Source organism: Amphiprion ocellaris, chromosome 5 (assembly GCF_022539595.1).
Source record: "Amphiprion ocellaris isolate individual 3 ecotype Okinawa chromosome 5, ASM2253959v1, whole genome shotgun sequence".
Classification (NCBI taxonomy): domain Eukaryota; kingdom Metazoa; phylum Chordata; class Actinopteri; family Pomacentridae; genus Amphiprion; species Amphiprion ocellaris.
Genome location: NC_072770.1, coordinates 11715029 through 11736095, shown reverse-complemented (window position 1 = coordinate 11736095; position 21067 = coordinate 11715029). Strand labels below are relative to the sequence as shown.

At 39.9% G+C, this 21067-nt stretch overlaps 1 protein-coding gene across 2 annotated transcripts in view; it reads right to left on the bottom strand.

Annotated features, from left to right (window-relative positions):
- elk4 (ETS transcription factor ELK4) overlaps nucleotides 1–11469 on the bottom strand; it is a 34824-nt gene extending 23355 nt beyond the window's left edge. For both annotated transcript variants that reach the window (XR_008601710.1, XM_023292041.3), the window contains exons 1-4: nucleotides 11265–11469; nucleotides 3378–3592; nucleotides 1287–2060; nucleotides 213–452 (exon numbers count right to left, since the gene is read on the bottom strand). Coding sequence is in view for 1 of the 2 variants with exons in the window: in XM_023292041.3 (XP_023147809.1) it covers nucleotides 213–452; nucleotides 1287–2060; nucleotides 3378–3584 (1221 nt within the window). In the remaining variant the exon portion in view is untranslated. The remainder of the gene's footprint in view (nucleotides 1–212; nucleotides 453–1286; nucleotides 2061–3377; nucleotides 3593–11264) is intronic.
- Between the last annotated feature and the right edge of the window lie 9598 nt (nucleotides 11470–21067).

The following is a 21067-nucleotide window of genomic DNA, read 5'->3' as shown; positions in this document are numbered from 1 at the left end:
GCTGCAAGTGAACATCAAATTATTTACAGTTATTTACATACAGTTCAATGTCCATTACTAAAATTATCATCATCAGTCTCTACTAGAGACATATTTCTAGTGACAGACATGACATGGCCTTAAGCTAGTTTTTGCTAGGCTGTGCAGAAGTGAGTGTTTGATATAAAATAATCTTTAACTGAGGGCTAACAAAGATAAGGCCAGACCCTTACCTGTAGCATTGCTGGTGTGAGAGAGGCAGTCGGTAGTGAGGGGCTGCAGAGGTTCATGGGGGAGAAGTCAGAGGCGGTGACCAGCAGAGTTGGAGGGCTGATCTGCAGGACTTTAGGTGGCTTACGTGTCTTCCCCATACTCTGAGTGCTGACTGTTGTGCTGCTGCTCACTGAAGATGAACTGGTTTCTGCATCCACCAGACTGGTTTCATCTCCTGACAAACCGATGGCACTGTCCACCTGGTGGACGCAAACAGTTTTCTTTTTATTACGAGACAAACTCAAGAATATCTGGTTAAAAAAAAAAACAAAACATTAATTCACGGTGGAGAAAGGCATGTGTGTGCTTTTAGGTTTGAAAACATCAGAAAAATACAGCAATCCATAGAGAATTAGATTTATAATCTAGAATATTTAGCATACAGAATAATTATGCAATGGCAGTGCTACAGTCCAATATAATGTGTACCAAATTAGAACGAACACAGCTTTTAGAACTGAATTCAATAAAGACAATTAAATGTATTTGTTGTTCATCATGAGTCAAATCAAAAGTGTGCTGGAAACACTGCTTGAAAAATGTAATAGTGTGTATAGTAAATGTGTTTGCAGGGTTTCTAAAGAGCTTTAAAAGTATAAGGTTTGATGCAAACAGGAAACCACAAGATATGAAATGTACAGACACATAGCAGGTAGGAGATAATAAGTTGAACTTCATCCTACTCATTTTCAGACATTATTTTAGGTTTTGGAATTGGCTTGGGTGTTTTTTTTTTTGTGTTGTTTTTCATTATGCATGTTTTGTTTTGGCTTTTGTCTTCATGATACTGTGGCATGTCTGAAATAAATCAAATAAAAAACATAAATGAATAAAAATAAAATTGTAAAGGGTGGTGCTATGCAACTACAAAATTATCAGCCTACTTTAACAATTATTTATACATAAAAATGTATATGTATAACAAGTCACAAAAAAGGATTATCCGTTCTCTGCATTTCTGCAACGTTTTATCATTACACCAAAAGTTAATCTTAAACTAATAATGAGTTAGATGTGTTTGTATGTATACTAGCCTTGTCCTGTGCCTGAGTGTCTGTGGATTCCAGTGCTGGAACATCTGTGGGCTGAGAAGATCTGGACTCGATGTCGCTGTCGATCACCAGCTCCTGGGAGGAGTCGAGTACTATGCTGGGGGACGGACTGGCTGAGGTCAGCGCTGGTGTGAACGTTGGTTCTGATGGGCGGATGTGTTCGAATGAGTAAACAGAATGGGGCGGCAGGGAGGAGTGTGTGCCGATGTCCTCAGTCATCTGGGGTGGGTTCTGGAGAAGATCCAAATGGTTGGGCATCAGGGTCGGCTCTATGGCAACCTGAGGAGGCGGTGCGAGTGCTGGTTTTGGAGGGCCGTTTCCAAACTTGATGACTGACGGCAAAGCGGTTGGTTGTTGTTGCTGAGAAACTGTCTCCAGGCTCTGTGAGGTGGCAGTGACGCCACGCTTGTCAGCCATCTTCTCGGCTGGATTCTCTATTTTGATGGACTTAAAGAGCTGGCGTCCATTTTGCAGAGAGTTGAGGGTAAAGGAGGTGTACAAGCCAGAGTGGATGTAGTCGTTACGGTTCGACTGCTTGGTGCTGGAGCCCAGAGCTGCTGTACTACCCCCCACCTTAGCTCTATCACCTGATTCACCCTCCTGTCCACTGCTGTCTTCCCTCCTCAACAGGGGAGGAACACCCCCAGCGCCAACATCTCCGCTCTCTGCTCGGGTGCCAACATCTCCTTTCAAGATGTCGGGATAGGACACAAAACGATACACAAACTTCTGCCCGTTCACCTTCTTTATGATGTTCTAAAAGACACAGAAAAGCAAACGTCATATTCATGTTGGCAGAAAACACACAGTGAGAGCAGAAACAAGACTTTGCCTGATGTAGTATCCTCTACCAAAGAGGGAGTTTAAAAAAAAAAAAAAAAAAAAAAAAAAGAGTCAACCACAGAAAAGCCTTGTGCGTGGGACAGCTCTGTCCTTCCTGTCGGTACTAAACTAGTAGCCACAAATGCTACAGCCAAACATACCATCGCAGCCCTGCCCTGAACGCCCACACGGTCAGGCTGTGACTCTGCCAAACCACAAGCAGAGTGGGAGACTGACAGCACTCTGCTTCTCTTCAGCAGTGGACTTCAGAGTCTCCCTTCACTCAAAAACGTCATTTGATTGTAGTTGACCTTATTGGAAAATTTGACCTTCATTGATCAGAATGATGCTTGGTACTAGAAAAAGTAAATATTACTGTACTTATTTAAAATCTGAGTTTGAAACATGCATATGTGCGAGACAATTTTGTGACATCACAACGAATTTGAAGTAAATCGTGGTACCAGCTACAACATACACAGGATGCATACACTGACAGTAGACTACACAAAGAAGTAGCAAACATTTTTCATCACAAGCGTTAAACTTCTACAGATAAATATAATAGTATATTGATGCAATCCGGATAGTTTAATGAGGGAGTATTAGTTGATTTTACATTTTTATGGGTTGAACGTATCTGAGCTATTGTCTTCCACTATCTTAAAATATGTACTCTTTGGGGTAAATCTGGAGGAAATTATATGGTCTAGGTCTCCAGCTGCTGCTTCAAAACACACACTACTTAAGCATCATGTATTTGGTTTATTATTGGCAATTATACGCTATTGTTTAAAAGTTTGGGGTGACCCAGGCAATTTCATGTTTTCCATGAAAACTCACATTTTTATTAATGTGCTAACATAATTGTACAATGGTTTTCTAATCATCAATTAGCCTTTCAACACCATTAGCTAACACAATGTAGCATTAGAACACAGGAGGGATGGTTGCTGGAAATGTTCCTCTGTACCCCTATGTAGATATTCCATTAAAAATCAGCCGATTCCAGCGAGAATAGTCATTTACCACATTAACAATGTCTAGGCTGTATTTCTGATTCATTTAATGTTGTTGTCATTGTTTTTCTTTCAAAAATAAGGACATTTCTAAGTGACTCCAAACTTTTGAACGGTAGTGTATGGTAGATTTTGCACATAGAGTTTGAGCTTGAAATACAGGACAGCTACTTTCAATCAACTGCAACCCATTGCTGTATATCCTAAAATAGATAAAGAAATAGGAGTTTACCTTGTCGTAGTAGTATCTGAGTGCCCTACTGAGCTTGTCATAGTTCATGTTGGGCTTGTTTTTGCGAGCTCCCCACAGCCGGGCCACCTCCTCTGCCTGCAATAGTTTGAACTCTCCTTCCTCATTGGTCCAGCAGATGAGCTGGTCATTATTAGAATCCAACAGGAGCTGAAGAAGGAACTGCCATAGGGTGACAGAGTTGTCCATGTCTCTCACTGGAAAAAACAAAGGAGAAGAGAAAAATCATTATCAATCACAAAACTGCTGCTCACAGCTATATTGGCCTTAGACACACCACTCTGGATGCCTGTTCAGCGAGTTCAGCTTATTCACAGTTATACTGGATAAAATCTTTCCTCCTTTGATCAGTCAAACAAAGACTTAAGTACCAGCATTTAGTGTGTGCATGAATAGCAGCAAATACATGGGAAAACAAATGCATTATACACCAATCAGCCACAACATTAAAACCACACTGACAAGTGAAGTGAATTCATTATCTCATTACAATGGCACCTGTCAGTGGGTGGGATATGTGAGGCAGCAAGTAAACAGGCAGTTCTCGAAGTTGATGCGTTGGAAGCAGGAAAAATGGGCAGATACAGAATCTGAGTGACTCTAACAAGAATCAAGCTGTGATGACGAGACAACTGCATCTTCAGAACAGCAGGTCTCGTGTGGTGTTTTTCGAAAGTGGTCAAAGGAAGGACAATTGGCAAACTAATGATTGGTTTATGGGGGCATAAGACTCTGCTGATGCATATGGTCTGATCCAACAGAAAAGCTACAGTAGCAAACCGCTGAAAACGTCAATGCTTGAAAGACGTCTGAACACACAAAGCATTGTAGCTTGAAACATATGGGGCAACGTCAGCAAAGAGCAATGGAAGACGGTGGTCTAGTCTAATGAATCACATTTTCTTTTACATCATGTGCTGGCATTTACCTGGAGATGAAAAAAATAAGTCTTTCTTTCTCACAAATACATTTCAGTACTGTGAAATTGTCTTTTTGCATATCCCATTTTAAATCACAGTGCAGAGTATGCCATGATAAGGAGCGGTTAGGGTTAGGGACCTCGCTCAAGGGCCCAACAATGGCAGCTTGGCAGAACCGAGGTTTGAACCTTCTGATCAGTACACCAGATATGGCAGCAGGATGCACGATGGTAAAAAGAATAGCATGGCAATGTTATCTCCTTATCATAGTGGCCTTCTTTTAGCAGGATAATGCTGGCTGTCACACTGCAAAAAACATTCAGGTTAAGGTTTTGACTTGGCCTCCAATTTCCCCAGATCTTAATCCAATCAAGAATCTGTGGGACATGCGGAATAGAGTAGCTCAATCCATGGAGGTCCTGCCTCACAACTTCTACAAATGAAAGGATCTGCTGCTAACTTTTTGATGTCTGATGCCACAGCACAGTACTGTATGCAAGTCTGTTGGATACCTAAAAGTATGGACAGAAATCTGGTGTAATTGATGTATTGTATTATATTTAACAGCCAAGGAGTAAGAGGTGATTTTACAGGACCAGGTGCACTGTCTGCTACAGGCGCTTTTCCTTCATGTGGTTCTTACATTCCAGCCTGATTATTCCAACACATACACTGTTAAATAAATTCAACAGTGGTTTCTTCAACAGCTGGATTAAGTCACACACCTTCAATGCCATTCTCTTTATGGAAATCTCTGGCACCCAGAACGAAAAGTCCATTTACATTTCCTCATCTTCTTGCTATGTATGGAAAATGTGGAGGTCTGAATCCACATTTTTGCGACTGTCTAGGTTGCTAGATGGTAAATAGATTCCCATTACTTGTTAGGACTATGATACTCCAAAACTGACATATATCTATATGGGATATCTTGCTGGTCGCTTTAAGCCAGGTATTCAGAAATATTAGGATTACACATAAACATAAATGTCCAGTTTTGATCAGGTGCAGAACACATTAAATGTGATGCAACACTGTGATGTGGCTACTGACTAGGCCAAACATCTTGCTCACATCTGGTTTCCCTGCTGCGACCGATATGTCTCTTGCTGTCTTTATCTTAGATTCATGGTGTGAAACATCTTCAAGTAAACCACAGTTAAGTGTAGCTGTAAATATGCTTTCATTGCACTGAAGTAACAGATTAACCAGTCGGGTAAACTGTGACTTGTAGACGATAGTGAAGCAAGAAATAAAATAAGCCTAATTGTAACACGTGCTTTTGTTCTGCTATATTGCCTCCTGAGCTAGAGTACAACCTTCATTTTAGAACTTCTTTGCGACTGGCTGACATGGTATCATAATATGCTCAGATTACACCCCATAAACACCGGTGCTACACCCACACAGGTGGTTTTACTTTAGCTAATTTAGACTTCCCGTCAGGGCTGTGTGGGCGTGTACATTAAGTTTATGACTGACATCTCCCTTACATATTTGTGAGCACCAGGTAGAGTGGGACGACTTTTCAACTGTTTTAGTTACATGATGCTTTGTAGCCTTACCAATGGCTCTCTTAATTGTTAACTGATGGATCCCAATAACAATTTGCATTGGAATTGACTGACCAAGAACACAAGCAACCGGTGCATCCTACTTTAAACTGACTAAATCAACGTAACTTTTAGCATTAAGTAAGCCAGTCTCGGACATTCACTCCTTTCCATTAAACTGAACATATTGCCTTCATGTCTGAGTGAGCACTGGGGTCACATGTCTGCAAAAGTCATGACAACAGCCTTACTAAAAGGACTTAACAACATTTACACAACGGATGGGCACCTACTCGCAATGCATTTCAGCTTGTGTGGAACAACTTGAGGAAAGCTTTTTCCACATTACAGCACCAATATTGGTTCAAAAACATCAGGGATTTTCCTGCCAAATCACCAAACATCTTTGAGAATTGCACTGATCATTGCCATGCACACTGCAGTTCCACATAATCTCAGTCTGATTATTAAATAGCCACACAAAATACACTTTGGAAGCATGGATGACCAAGACTTTAATCTGTCATGTTTCACAAATTCATGCCACCTGCTTTGGATGGTGCAGTAAAGTTCCATCCCATTTTTAAATCTATAACACGGAAGCAAATATCGAACTGAAACCTCACATTACAAAATGGTATTGCTAATAAAGTCAGAATGTCTATCACAAAACAGTGCAACTAGATGTGTTCTCCCAAATTTTCAGTATTAGTCTGCACTGAAAAATACGCCCAAGTTTCATGAAATTTGGCCGGCATAACACTGCTTATAGACAAAGGCTCCTCCAAGGAATAACTTCAGAGTTGTAGCGACAAGAATCCAAGCAGTTGTGTGTTCACATAGACAGGCATGGTACAAGTAGCTGACAGTGACAGTAATGGATCTGATAAATGATGTGATCCATTAATCCAAAGCTGTGATTCTAACTTTGAAAACAAAAATAACAGGAGCTGAAGTTTAGTTTGTTACTTCCAGCTACTTGCAGGAGGTTTCCCCCTGAGTTTATAAAATACCTGCAGCATCAGACAGCAACAGGGTCCATATTAGCATCTCCAAAGTGAGAGAGCTGTGCGCAAAAGCAATAACTTCATTACTTACACCCAATTATAAATTATCCCCGACATTCAGACAGGTCACATTGTTAGCCATCCTCAGGTGAGTCCTGAGCTTGGGATATTTTTATTGGACTGTTTGTAAAAGTCTGATTCATTATTTAATGTCAAAAAGTGTTTTCTGTCATGTCAGGATTTTTTACTACAAAGAAGCAGGATATTTGTAAAAGAATCACTATTGTGTGATTGGATGTTTCCCATAACTACATATAAAATGTGACCTGACTCATTAAAGCAACTACAGGTAGCTGAGTAACAATAAATAAATAAAAACACACAATTTTCAGTGTTCAGGAGATCATAAATAAACTAGGCTATCAGTTGTTTGGACAGTTTGGGAAGCTTGATATCAGATTTAGTCACTTGATGTACTGTCCCATCTGGCATGTCTGGCAAGTATTTCAGGCGTGCTGTAACTCTCTCCATCGCTGTGGTGAGTCTGTCCGAATGAAGCCACAAACAAAATAAAACGTAAAGGTGACCCATGTCCGAATGCTGTTACTTTAACAGATTGATGAAGCCAGCAAAGTTACACATTCCATGTCTAAGAAAGGCTTTAGAATCATTCCTTTGTGTCACCTCTGCTGGGTGCAACTCTTAAGGGTCACATAATCATAGGGTGTGAACAGAAAAATGAGTGGTTGATCTTCTCTGCAGGCGAAAGGCTTCTCTGCAGATAGAAAGCAGACGATAGATGGCTGGGTTCACGCTGTGAGGGACACGGAGAGCAAGCCCAAAAAGTGAGGACAGGGGAGGAATAATTGTACATGCTGTGTGTGGCTGCTGTACAAGAGTATGGCCACCCGTCGTCCTCAGAACAGCCTCAGTGTTCCAAGTCCTGCTGTCTCTCTACACACCGCAGACAATGCTACTTGTCTGAGACATGAAAGAGAAGGAAACGCACTTCCCAGAAAGGTTGAGTGGATTTTAAAATCTGATGGTTGAGGAGGCCTCGGTCTAAACCTGATAACATCCTGCTTTTCAAGATACCTCTGTTCAGCCTGTTTCACAGTATAGAAATATTACAATGGAATCTCATATCTTCATGCTAAGCGGTGCTATGCCACAATTCCATTGCATTTGCTGTACTGCTAAATTTGTAGTCTAAACACCAGTGCTTCTATTTTTTTCACTGCCTATTGAGATAAACAGACATGTAAACAAGTTTTGGAGCTTTTGGCCTTAGGTGTAGTTTTAGTTCAGCTGAATGCATTTTAAGTTTTAAAAATTATGAAGAATTTTTGCAGATTACTGTGTTTATTCTGAAAGAAATCTAGATTTTTGTATGCAGTTTATCCATGTTCTATAAAAAAAGTTTCATAAACAATTTTCATGCAGTATTTAATCTGTTTATAAGACTTTTGTTTCTCAAAAAATCTTTGATGTACTTGTTGCATATGACATTTTAAGTAGCTAGGTAAGCCTGGCAAACATGTAGTGTTTCATAATTCTGGGAAATTGTCCATAATACTACTAAAAGTACCAAAACTATGTTTTTTTCTCTACACTAACATACATTAAAATTTGGTACAAAACTGTTTGTTAATTTAACAAATTAAGCCTATCATGTCATGTCAAAAAATAGTATAATTCCCTCTATTCCGAGGTGAAGTCTTCAAAAGGGCTGTTTTAACCAAACAGTTCAACACTCAAAGACACTCAGTTTATATATTATACTGTAGTGCACTACAAAACAAATACTCAAAAAGTTGTAACATAGAGATGTTGGGATTTTTAGTCAAAAAAGAAAAAAGCAATATTTGAAATAGATACCACTGACATTCCTGCCACTTCACTAAGTGCAGCAGCTCTACGGCTGTTCTACAAGAACTGACATAAAATACTACTGTAACTGTCCAAAATTGACAAAACAATTTATAAATCAAGATGCAGCAGCATGACGGTGCAGCAGTTAGTACTGTTGTCTGTACAGCTGCTGGTCAGCTGGAGTCTTTCTACAAGGGGTTTGAATGTTCTCTCTGTGCCTGCAAGAGGTTTCTGCAGGTTGAGCTCCTCAGCTTCCTCCCACAGTCCACAGACATGCATGGGAGGTTAATTGGAGATTCTAAATTGGCTGGAGATGTGATAGTGTGTGTCCATGGTTGTCTTTTGTGTCCGTAACAGACTGGTGACCTATCAACTATGTACCATGTCTTTCACCTTGTGTCAGCTGGAATAGGCTCCAGCTCTCCCCCCTTCTTTCTTCTTCCCTGCCTCTCTCAATCTGTCACTGCCTAAGGTGTTGAAAAATCCATTTCGCCATTACCATATTCCAGAGATGAAACAATCCAGAACAGATTAATTAAAAAAAACTACATGTGGAGAGAGAGGAGTCGACTCTGACACATCTGATGATTCAAGTGCGGGTAGAAAGATCTCAACCGAGGCAACTGAAAAGAAATAAAAGGCCATTACATTCACTTATAGCCAACGCAGTGCTAGAGCTGAAAAATAAAAGTAACACTAACAGCGATGACAATTTTAGCTTCCTACAATTAAATGAACACGATCGACTGCAATATTGACATTTAAAATGCATTCTGCTCTTAGAAAAGTCCACTCACTTGGTTTCAAGTTGGGCATATTTGCCAGCTGAACGAGTCATTTCATCCTTTACCAGCTAATTTCTGGTCTCACATCTGTCCAAGTAAACTACAGCCCCTTTATTAGCATGCAGCCTGCATGTGAGGCGTTTAGGGTAAGTCAGTAAATATTAGTGTCTATTAATAAGCAGGTGTCCAGAAAGTGAGGAGTTTACCTAAATCAATTTATAGATGGTGATGTTATATATATGTTATTTTCAAATTAAAATATTTTACAAATATCAAGCAAAAGGCAACTATTTCTCCGTATGCAAGGTGGATTAATAGTTGTGGTGATGCTGTACCAAAATAAGAGTGTGGGAGGTGGAGGGGGGCGACCAAACTACAGTATGTGCTGCTGTGACTAACTGAGAATGTTGGTAGCATCAGAGCTACTAATTAAAAAGTTACTCTGGAGCCCTGCGAGATGTTCAGAAGAACACAGCAATAAACGACGACTGACAGAGTGCACATGTGAATTGCTTTGCAACACGTCCAATAGGTTTGCAGAATTGGTAAGTTAGCAAGAAGGCACTAGTGCAAACATATTACACTGAATCTGCAGCAGTCTCTGCTTCTATTCCATACCAATCTCATTTGTGAGGCTGATGATAATCACTCCTCATTCATCAACAGACAACTGAAAAGGCTTCTGAGCCTACTGCAAACACCTCCGGGGCATTCACACAAAATACTTTCGATAGTTGTGGGAAAGAGGATGGCACAGCAGCTTAAGGATTACTAGTTATAACCAAAGCCAACCAGCAGAACCCATGTTTGATTGTGACGGGTGACAACATCCCTGCAATTCACAATGCGATTACTCACACTAGCTTGAGGAGCCACAGAAAATTTGTTATCACTGAGTTGACACAAGCTGCTGTGTGGCACCCATCCTAATAAGACCGATATGTGCAGTTGGCTTTTCATGAGATGTTTCTTGCTCTTTTGTCCACTCAGAATATGACTTGTGATTTCCCTGTCAGTATCTGTCGGTCTGTCTGTCAGCGTGCGTGTGCGTGTAAGCTTCTTATGTGAACGAATAAATCTGCCCTGACTCATCCAGACCTGCTGGGATGGAGACACCCAAACACACACACATACTCACACACACAAACAAACACACACACACACACACACACACACACACACACACACACACACACACACACACACACACACACACACACACACAATCTGTCCCTGAACTGTCATGTTAAAACCAATGATATCAGGGCAACACCAACAAAAAAAAAAATACGACAGTATTCAAAACTGCTGCCAGGGGAATAAGATTACAAATGAGGGTTATGTAACGTGTGGCATTAGCTGCAAACGTTGTCACCGGGAGATAACGTCAGCTTCATCAAATCAGGCACATAAAATGGGTTACTTATGCGCTATTAACAATCAAGACTGGAGGGACTGGTTTCTACTGTCAGACAGCCAAAGCACCCACACAGTGCAAAATAAAAGACCACTTGTTGATGCATAACGTCAGGTTAGTTTCGTTACCGTCAAACACAGTCTGGCAGTTATTTCCCGGTTAGTTAACGACACATTCCAGAGTGGTTTTTAGTCGCGTTTACCGTGTGTGTGATCCCCCGAGGAGACACAAAAACAACAAGGCAGCGACGTTATTTTTTGCTAACTGTAAGTTAGCTGTTAGCTAGCTTGGCGTTAGCTCGCCTGCTAACATTACCTCTCTCGAAGAGCCCGCGGATTTTCTCAGTCGTCCAGCCGCGACCAAATAATCCCAAAACATCTCCGGAGAGCTTTCTATGGTTCCATCGCTCGGGAAACAAGTTTGGAACACAATGTCAAACAAATGCCGGAACAGAAAATACATTAAACTGCAGCTGGCTTCCACTGACGGTATATCCTTGCTTTGAACAGGAAATAATGCTGCGTTCATGGTCCCACGTACTTTTCATTGTCGGGATCTGGCGGTGTTCATGAGCAGGTGGGTGCTGCTACAACAGTTTTGTAATGTAGAAATTGTGCAGCAAATAGTTTAATTTGCACAGCTAAGGTCAGAAAACACAATTTAGTGGCGTCCTAGCATTGTAAGCATTATTTTCCACTCACTGTTTAAAATCTGCTAAAAATTTATGCACTATGCGTGATTTCCACTGTTTCTCTCAATTCATGCAGCTTTCAGGTTCTGCAGGCCTAAACACTGCACGTCAGCTAACCCTGTAAAACTCATTGTCTTATTTGTTTTGCTGCTCTGTGTATTCCAAAATTCCCACGCTACCAAACGCACAAAATGTGTCATTTAACTCCTGCTGAGATCACTTCCTCTCTTGCTATGTTTATTATGTTGTTTTTACTTTACATCACAGTTAAACATTTAGTTCACACACACAAACAGCAGTGCGTGGTGTCTACAACGTTCTGTTTTGTTGACCCCAGTGCAGACTGCGGTTTGCAGTGTTATAGTGTTGGCTGAGTCCAAACTGGGGAGTCCAATTGAAGTCCAACAAGAAATCCAGACAGACGCCTCATAACTTTTACTAAAATAAAGCCTACTAGTTTTAATAAATAAATAATGCCAGCTGGACCAAAGATGACCAAAATGCAACCACCTTATTAACATGCTATTCTGTGTGTAATAATAACTATAACAAGAATATTTATATTTACTCCGTCAATGAATGCGGCGGAGTTATGAGATGATCTGTACAGTTTGTCCGTCTGAATCCGTCTATCTGTGCACAACATTACTCAAAAACTGAAAAACAGATTTGGATGAAATTTAAAGGGAAGGTCAGAAATTACACAAAGACACCACAGATTCTGGCAGTGATGTGGCTTATTGTCTGGATCCACGGATTTGTTAAAGATTTCTGTATCATTGCCAGATAGTGGCACAGCGTCACTGTAACTATGACAACAAGTGAACACTACGTCAGCTGCTTGCTGAGGATCACATGATTGCGATCCTACTACAAATCCCCGGGACTTATCTGTTGGAAGTGATACAAGGAGCAACTGATTAAATTGTGGGGGTGTTTCTGTGTCCCTTCAATTCCCGCCACCCGCTACATATTTAGGTCATGCAATTCGGTATCCGTACATAACGTACACATGCCATAACACACCTGTGCTCAGCGCAAGGTCATTTTTTTAATTAAAGATTTCATCCGTCAGAAATGATACAAAGACTGAGTAGCCTTGATGGAGTACTGTGCTTTCTGAGTGCTTTTCTTGTTGTCTTTTGTGACACCTTTCAAAACATGATAGGCATATGACAGTAATGCAGCAATAATGAGACTGGAAATGATATGAGTGGAATACAGGCATTCGAAACTGGTGTGATTTGATCCCAATAAAAAAAAGAGAATTTCTGAGGCACAGCAATGCAGTCCATGCTACTTCTAACCCCTCCATCACCAGAGGACAGATCAAATTTACAGGGGAAAAAAAAAACTGCAGTTGTAACTCTTATTGCCTGCAGGAGGCTCAAGTGTAGCCGGTTTTCTTCACACAGCATATATTTTCTCTGTATTACATTTAAAGTATTGTATAGATTTTAAAATTGGAAGTGTTTTTTTTATAGTATTGTACAGCAACATTTTCGGAGTATATACTAACCTTTAATGTTAATGTTACTAAACTGCCTTTTTGTTATTTATGTTGTATGTAAGCTGCTGAATACTTGAAATACCCTCGGGATTGATAAAGTATCTATCTATCTATCTATCTATCTATCTATCTATCTATCTATCTATCTATCTATCTATCTATCTATCTATCTATCTATCTATCTATCTATCTATCTATCTATCTATCTATCTGTTTGTCTGTCTGTCTGTCTGTCTGTCTATCTATTTATCTATCTATCCATCCATCCATCCATCCATCCATCCATCCATCCATCTGTCTATCTAAAGATTGTTTCACCTGTTTGGTACCACAAAGTAAAAGTCAGTGTCATGGGTATCAGAGTTATTTTGGATTCTGATGTAAGCGCAAACATCTAAAACCGAGAAAGAAAGAAATTTTGTTTCTATGGTCACTTGGTTATTTTCTAACTTGTGTGTCAGTGATCACAGGTGGATTCACTTTGGTCCCTTAAGTTTCTACTTTGGATCCTGTATTCTCAATGCAGTATTTGTTTTTGGTATTTTTAAGATGAAATATTTTATTTACCAGCTTACAAATAATGCAGTTAACGAGTTGTTCTGTAAAACAACTGTACTATGAAATAACATATATTATCTTTGCAGACATACACTTTCTACTACCTGTATGTTTTTAGATTAACCACAAAGTGGCAGCACATGACAGCAGTTGAACATTATCATCAACCAGTCATCAGCAAAGTCTTGTTTAACTAATTATACATATTAATTTGTTGCTGTCTGGTGATCACAGAGTAAACATACAGCTAAACTGTGCCTAACCAGATTTTTAATGCCTGGGATTAAATAATAAATTGAATGCATGCAACTCAAATGGTAATTTTGCATGTGTATGTATACAGCATACAAAACACTGACATAAACAAACACGTCTTTAAATTAAACCTGGAACATGTTTAAGTGTGACTTTGCTTTTTCAGCTACTAGAGAGGCAATATAATTCTACCAGGGAGAAATCTGATCTTTATGAAGTCCCCTGATTAAGTTTCTGTAGGTTTACAATACATTTACATTTCAGATAAATGCTGTGTTATAATGGAAGCCAGTGCTTCAGTAACTGCAAGTTTGAGAAAATACAGTAAGATGTTGTTAGTCAGTGAGAATTTCAAGAAAAACTTTCAGTCCTGGTCACATTATTTTAGGCAGACCTAGATTTTAGAAGTGAAATTTCTATGTTGCCCCCTACTTCTTCATAATGGAGTCCAATTTGGCATAATTTTATGCCATGATATTTTTTTACGATATTTTTAAAAGAAGGTTAAAGACTCACCTTTTTAATCAGGCTTTTAACTAACCTTTTAAACCCTTATGTTCTTATCATTCTCTATGTATTTTTACTCTTTTAACCTTTCACCTTTTTACTTATCTTATAGGTATTTTATTCTATCTTGTAGTTTTAAATTTTTAGTTATTTAATTCCAGTGTTTCCTCAGGGGGGTCCTCCACGCTGGGGGCTGCATCTGGTCTCCTGCTGGGGGTGCTGTCCATGGGTCCCTTCGGCCGGCTGGTTGGGGGGGCTCCCCACTTCGGTGTGGGGGTCCCCCTCTCTGGCGGGACAGTGGGTCTGGGTGCCAGCGCCCCTGGTGGTCATGGCCTGCGACTCCTCCCAGTGTGGACGACCCCAATGGAGGCATTTTCCACAATCGTTAGTGCCATGCCATGTCTCCCTACTGTCAGTGGTGGGAGTGTGTGTGTGTGTGTGTGTGCGTGTGTGTGTGCTTCTGCAGTTGTGTGCATATATGCATATATGGAGGGAGGGAGGGATGGGTTTTCTTGTTTTTAATGTTTTTAATGTTGTAAAGGACATTGCGTTGCATTTTTAACTGTATGAAAAGTGCTCTATAAATAAAGTTTGATTTGATTTGATTTGATAAAAGTAACCAGAAAGAAAAAAAAACAGCAATCTGTCAATCTTGTGAAAAGTATGAAAGCAGGTTCAAAGCACTTCCTTGTTGGCTTCATAACTGAGAACCAAAGGGCTACGCCCATCTTTTATACAGGTAGTTCTGTAAACAAAACACTGACATTTAACCACCTGTTTTTCTTATGACTAATATGCTAGCAAACATTTTCCCTATTCACACATCCAGCACACACAGAGCAACATTCATTTAGATTTGTGTGTGTTGGTCCACCACCAGCAGAGGGAAATGTCTGGCCCTTTAACTACTGAAGGGGCAGAAGGAAATGTCTGGCCCTTTAGCTGCTAAAGGCTAATTCTGTTCAGCTGCTAGTCACCATTTTTGTGTGGCTGCAGTTTGTCAGTCAAAAGGCAGCACACAGCAGGGTCAACATAGCGTTTTTTTTTCTTGTTTTCCTTTAACAGCTGCCACTGGGAACCACAGGCCTGTTCAATGACGTGAATTTACCACGTAAAAAGAGCTTAGATTTGCTAAGCATTGTCTTGGTGCAACACCCAGCTGCATCCAAGACCCAACTTTGTCACTGATGATTTTAGGTTTGCGGAGGTAATACTCCTCCTTCATCATTCCACTTAGCTTGTGTAAAGCATCAGTTCCACTGGCAGAAAAACAGCCCCAGAGCATAATACTGCCACCACCATGCTTGAAGATAGGTTTGGTGTTCTTGTGGTTAAAGACCTTACCTTCTCTCCTCCAAATATATTTCTTGTCATTGTGGGCAAATAGCTAAATTTTTGTGACATCTGATGACAGAACTTTCCTCCAGAAGGTCTTTTCTTTGTTTATGTGATCAGCAGCAAACTTTAGTCGAGCTTTGAGGTGCCATTTCTATGGAAGGACTTTCTTTCTACATCGCAGCCTCTCAGCTCATGGCGATGTAAAACACACCTGACTTTAGACACTAACACCTGTGTTCCAGCTGCTTCTAATTAATTTCAGATCTGCTTTTCGGTGATTCCTGGTCGACTATTGACCATCCTGACCAACTGTCTCTCAGCTACATGTGATGGCTTTTTTTTTCTTCCTGATTGTGACAGTAACAAATATGTGCCGTGTACTTTATACTTACAAATAATTGTTTCCACATATGATTTTAGTATCTGAAGCATTTTTGAAATGGCTCCAAGAGACTTTCTTGACTTGTTCAAGTCAATGATTTACTTTTTTTACTTTACAACATAACGACATCAAGAAGACCGATTGAATGCTTTTCACACAAGGAATCTAAGAGCTATCCTTGGTGTGGCATGGAAAGACAAAGTGACAAATGAGGCTCTATTTGATTTCACCAATTCCCATCCCTTGTCATCACAACTGAAATTCAACCGTCTCCGGTGGTCTGGGCACATACACAGAATGCCTAAAATCCCACCTGCCTCGACAGATCCTTCAGTGTTCTGAAAGAGGGTACGACGAATGTTGGCAGACCTCGTCTCAGGTACAGGAACGCTCTGAAGAGGGACCTTAAAGACTTCCCCATGGAGCCTTCATCATGGACGTCCACCTGCACTGACTGAGCAGTTTGGCGCTCCAAATTACCCAAGGGAGTCAAAAATGACAAAGCTGCAAATCTAGAGAACCTGAAGAAACGGCGGAGACGTCTATCTACCGCTTCCGATAAAACACATCTGATCTTCTTCTGCATAGTCTGCAACGACTGAAGTTGGCCTGAACTGTTTGTGGCTGAATGTATTGATGTATCAAATGGGCCCTATTTAAATTAACTTTGAGGAGTCACCAGCTGTAGTCAATTGTAATCACTGACAAGAAGGTAAAACGCCATGCTACTAAGAAAATTGAATTAACACAGCGTTCTACATCACCAAAACTGATAATTCAAGTTGCTGTATGTATATTTTTGACCCAGCAGATTTTCTCCAGATCTCTAGAAGACCTATAGTAAATCTTTGAAAGAACCGAAATGCAGGAATGGTTGTTTTTGTAACAAAAATGCACGAGTTTCAATGATTCCAACATAGAAAATGAAGAGTTGTAGGAGTCACTGGAAACTCAAGCTTGCCATGATATACATGGTCTTTACTGAGGCATGTAAATCTTTGTTTTTACCTGTAATTCATTGGACTTATGTTGGGTATTTAGATATACTTTGGAATTGTTTATTATTGTTCAAGTCAGGTGCTGGATTAAACCCTCACTTTTCTCAGTGTGCTTCGTGGAACAGGCCCCAGATCGACTGAACCAAAACAGCAATGTTATGGAGTCCAAATCCAAAACAATAAATTTAAAGACACTGAATCAGTTGTTGAGCTAAAGGCAACAATGTAATGTGATAATTCTACGCGAGTTTGTCACAACAAACCTAACCTTTCACATTGACAATAGTCATCTGTTCTGTTCTGTTATTGTTGTGAAAACATTTTTAATGGGCTTAATGTGAATGTGCCCTCTGAGAATGTGGTGCAACAAGTTAGATATCTTAATTATACACAATAAATCTTTTAAAACAAATACAACCACTTGTTGAGATTTTGATTATGGACTTTTAACAGTATCTTGCATTGTGGGTATAGTATTGACACTTTTATTGCATTGTATTGTGTTTTTATTTGTGTTTTTCTAGGCAACATGATTTTTCAAAACAAAACAGTCATCTGATTCATTAGAAGTATTAAATTAGCTTTCAGTGCAGCTTTAAGCTTTTCTCAAACTACCATTTTGAACTGTAGATGAATTTAGTTTAGTTTCCAGGAGACAGGGCCAGAATATAATAAAAATAATCTCATAAATACTCGACAAAAGGTTTTTGTTAACAATAAATATCTTCAAGCTGTGTGCTGAAATAGAATACAAAACTTTTCTCTCTGGTCTTGAGCTTTAGGAGGGAAATGTTCTCGTCAAACATGCTGATCACAGTAAATCTTGAGCTTTTTAAAGGCCGTACTGTTCCTCTTTAACACACAGTACAGTGTTCTGTCCTATAGTAACCTCTGGTCAAGACTGTTGTCAACCACTCTTGTTACATTACAGCTTGTGGCCACGTTTCATTTCTATGAGGAAACTCCTTCCGTCCATCTGTCTTACAGTTGGGGCCCACTTTCTTTTCAGAAGCCTGCCTTCAGTTTGTGAACCAAAATGGCTCAACGGGAATCAGATGAGCAGTTTTTTTCTGGTTGCATCGCGCCACGTTAGCAACAGCATCAAAGAGCTGAGCAGGAAAGGAGGCGACTCAAATGTTTAGCTTTGAAGCTGGTCCCAGTTTCCTCTGCTCCCTCCCTCACAGCCAAACACAACTGGAAAGCACCAACAGGCAGAAATTCCAACATGATATGCGTGCAGATATAGCTGCAGCTTCCTCTCTGCTTAACAGAGCACCCAACTAAGGAGATACTGCACCACACTGCAGCAGTCAGATCAGTGCTGGAAAGTGAATACAGGATTGAAACCTGCCTGCAGCTTTGCTTTCTTTTTTTTTTTTCTTTATCCACAGGCTCGCTGGAGTGGCCTTGATGTGGTTATCCTGCCACCCACCCTGTGCTGTAATCCCTGCTGTCATTCAGAGCTGCAGAAAATTCAGATCCGTGTCATTTCAATGAGAGAGACTCTGGTATTAGCAGAGAGCAGGTGATTAAAGAAGCAGTGAGGAGACAGCAGGCCGCTGAATTTGTCCGCCATGACAGCAATGCCAGCAGATGTGTTGTTTGATAGACTTCCTGGCTCATGTTGCTGTATATCTCTTACTATACATTTCTAAATTGGTATTTTGTGCAAGTAGTTGCAGGCAGCATTGTGATGTTGCTGTTGGATAATTCATGTACTTCATTACATTAGTGCATTTTTTTAAAATATAGTCAACAGGCAGTTTTTTTAGTACTCTTTTAAATACTAGCCATTTTGATGTTTTTTTATGTCAACAATTTGCACCTTTACTGTAAATATCGGTAATTTTGGCACCTTTTTTCTTTGACCAGCAATTTGCATGTTTACTGTGCCTTCTTTTGTATATTGGTTTCCTTATCTTTCTTGAATGTATGAATCCATCTATCTAATTTTATTTTTTTTGTTAGGCCTGCTCTAATTATTATATGTATATATACACATCAGTGATATTTAGCCTTTTAGCCTCTTTTAGCTCCTTGTTTTGATTTGGGAAGTCTACTGTTTTGCTCAATGAATAAATTTATATGCAAAATAAAAAATGCTGATAAAGTCACTGCAGCAGGCATGGTTAGCCACTAGCTGGTGAAAATTAGCACATTTAGGCTAGCAGCTAAAAAACAGATAGAGCAGTTTAACTCCTAACGTTAAGAAAAAGGATGCCCGACAGCAGTAGTAACTAAAGCAGCATCCCTCAGTGTTACAGAGCCTTTTAGCCTATTTTAGCTACTTGCTTTGATTTGGGAACTTTACTGCTTTGGTCAATAAACATATTTCTAGACAAAAAAAAACAAACAAACAAAAAAAAAAACGCTAATGAAGCTATCTGTGTAGTTTCTCATTCATCCAGGTCATGGTTATCCAAAATTGTTTAAATCAATCCAACTGGACTTTAAGAAGGTTCCTTGAAGACGTTTCACCTTTCATCCAAGAGGCTTCTTCAGTTCTTCTTCAGTTCTGAAGAAGCCTCTTGGATGACAGGTGAAACGTCTTCAAGGAACCTTCTTAAAGTCTAGTTGGATTGATTTAAACAACTTTGGCTAATAAAGCTACTGCAGTACACATAGCTAGCCACTAGCTAGTGGAAATTAGCACATTTAGGTTAGCAGCTAAGACCAGAGAGCTAACGGCGCTAAAACGAATATTGTGTATGTAATTCAGTTTGGACTAGTCCATACAACAGTTGCAGATATCTCAAACGTCAGTTTGAATAGGATATTCTTGGATATCGGTGTTGCAGAGCATTTGATAAGTGTCAGCAGACATAATGGTGGTTGCTGTGTTGATAAGATCGTTAGGAAATGCCTTGAAATGGAAAAAGCTCGTTGGTGGAGAACAAGAGCTTTGTTCATTGGAGACTTGTGGTTCAACTTTAGTAGAAATCCGGCCTAAGGCGCTCTGACATGGTGATAAAATGGCTTTTCATATGCTGTTGGTGGCTCCCACTTGCTGTAGTTCCTGATGTAACCACAGATCATTTCACCAAGTGAAAACTCATTTTGACAAGAGAGAACTCTAGTCTGACATATCCACAAAATCATTCTGACTTGTTCAAACATGTCTTAAAAGGGCAATGTAGATATCTTGTATTAACAATCAAAGAGAATTAAAGCTGTGGCTCAGGTGGTAGAGCACATTGTGTGCTAATCGTGAGATTACTGGTTCAATCCCTGCCCCCTCCATGTGCCGAAGTGTCCTTGGGCAAGACACTAAACCTGGAGTTGCTCCCAATGCCAGCTCTGCCGCAACTGGTGAACCTAGCTAATGGAAAAAGGCGCAATTGTGGATATCTGCAGCTCAATTCTAGAGATCCTCAATGTGAAACCCCATACACATAAACAGCTAAAGTGATGTCATTTGTCCTGGAAAAACAAAGGTAACAGACATCTAAAATGTTCTTTTTGATTAGACAAAATCCGATTACATTGATACATTTTCAGGATGTATCCAGTCTGGCTATTGAATGCTAAAACAGCTTGCCATTTATGGTTCTGTCACAGATATTATCTTACTTTTAAATTTGGAACTGGTGAGTGTAAAAGCAAATTTAGGTGTTTTATTTTCTTCTTCTCACACAGCAACTGCCTGCTGCAGTTCTAGAGACATGATGAGAACGAAAACAGAGAAACTGCGGTCTGTAGAATCTGTTCTCAACTATTTCACACATTGAAATCCCACTGTAGTAAGTTTTAAAAACTACTTTCACACTCTTTCTGTAATTCCACACACATTCCCAATATGCGTTAAAATCTCATTACAGCTGCTCATGCTGCTGTGTCTGCATCACAGCTCTTCCCCTCCGCAAATAAAAGGATTCAGTA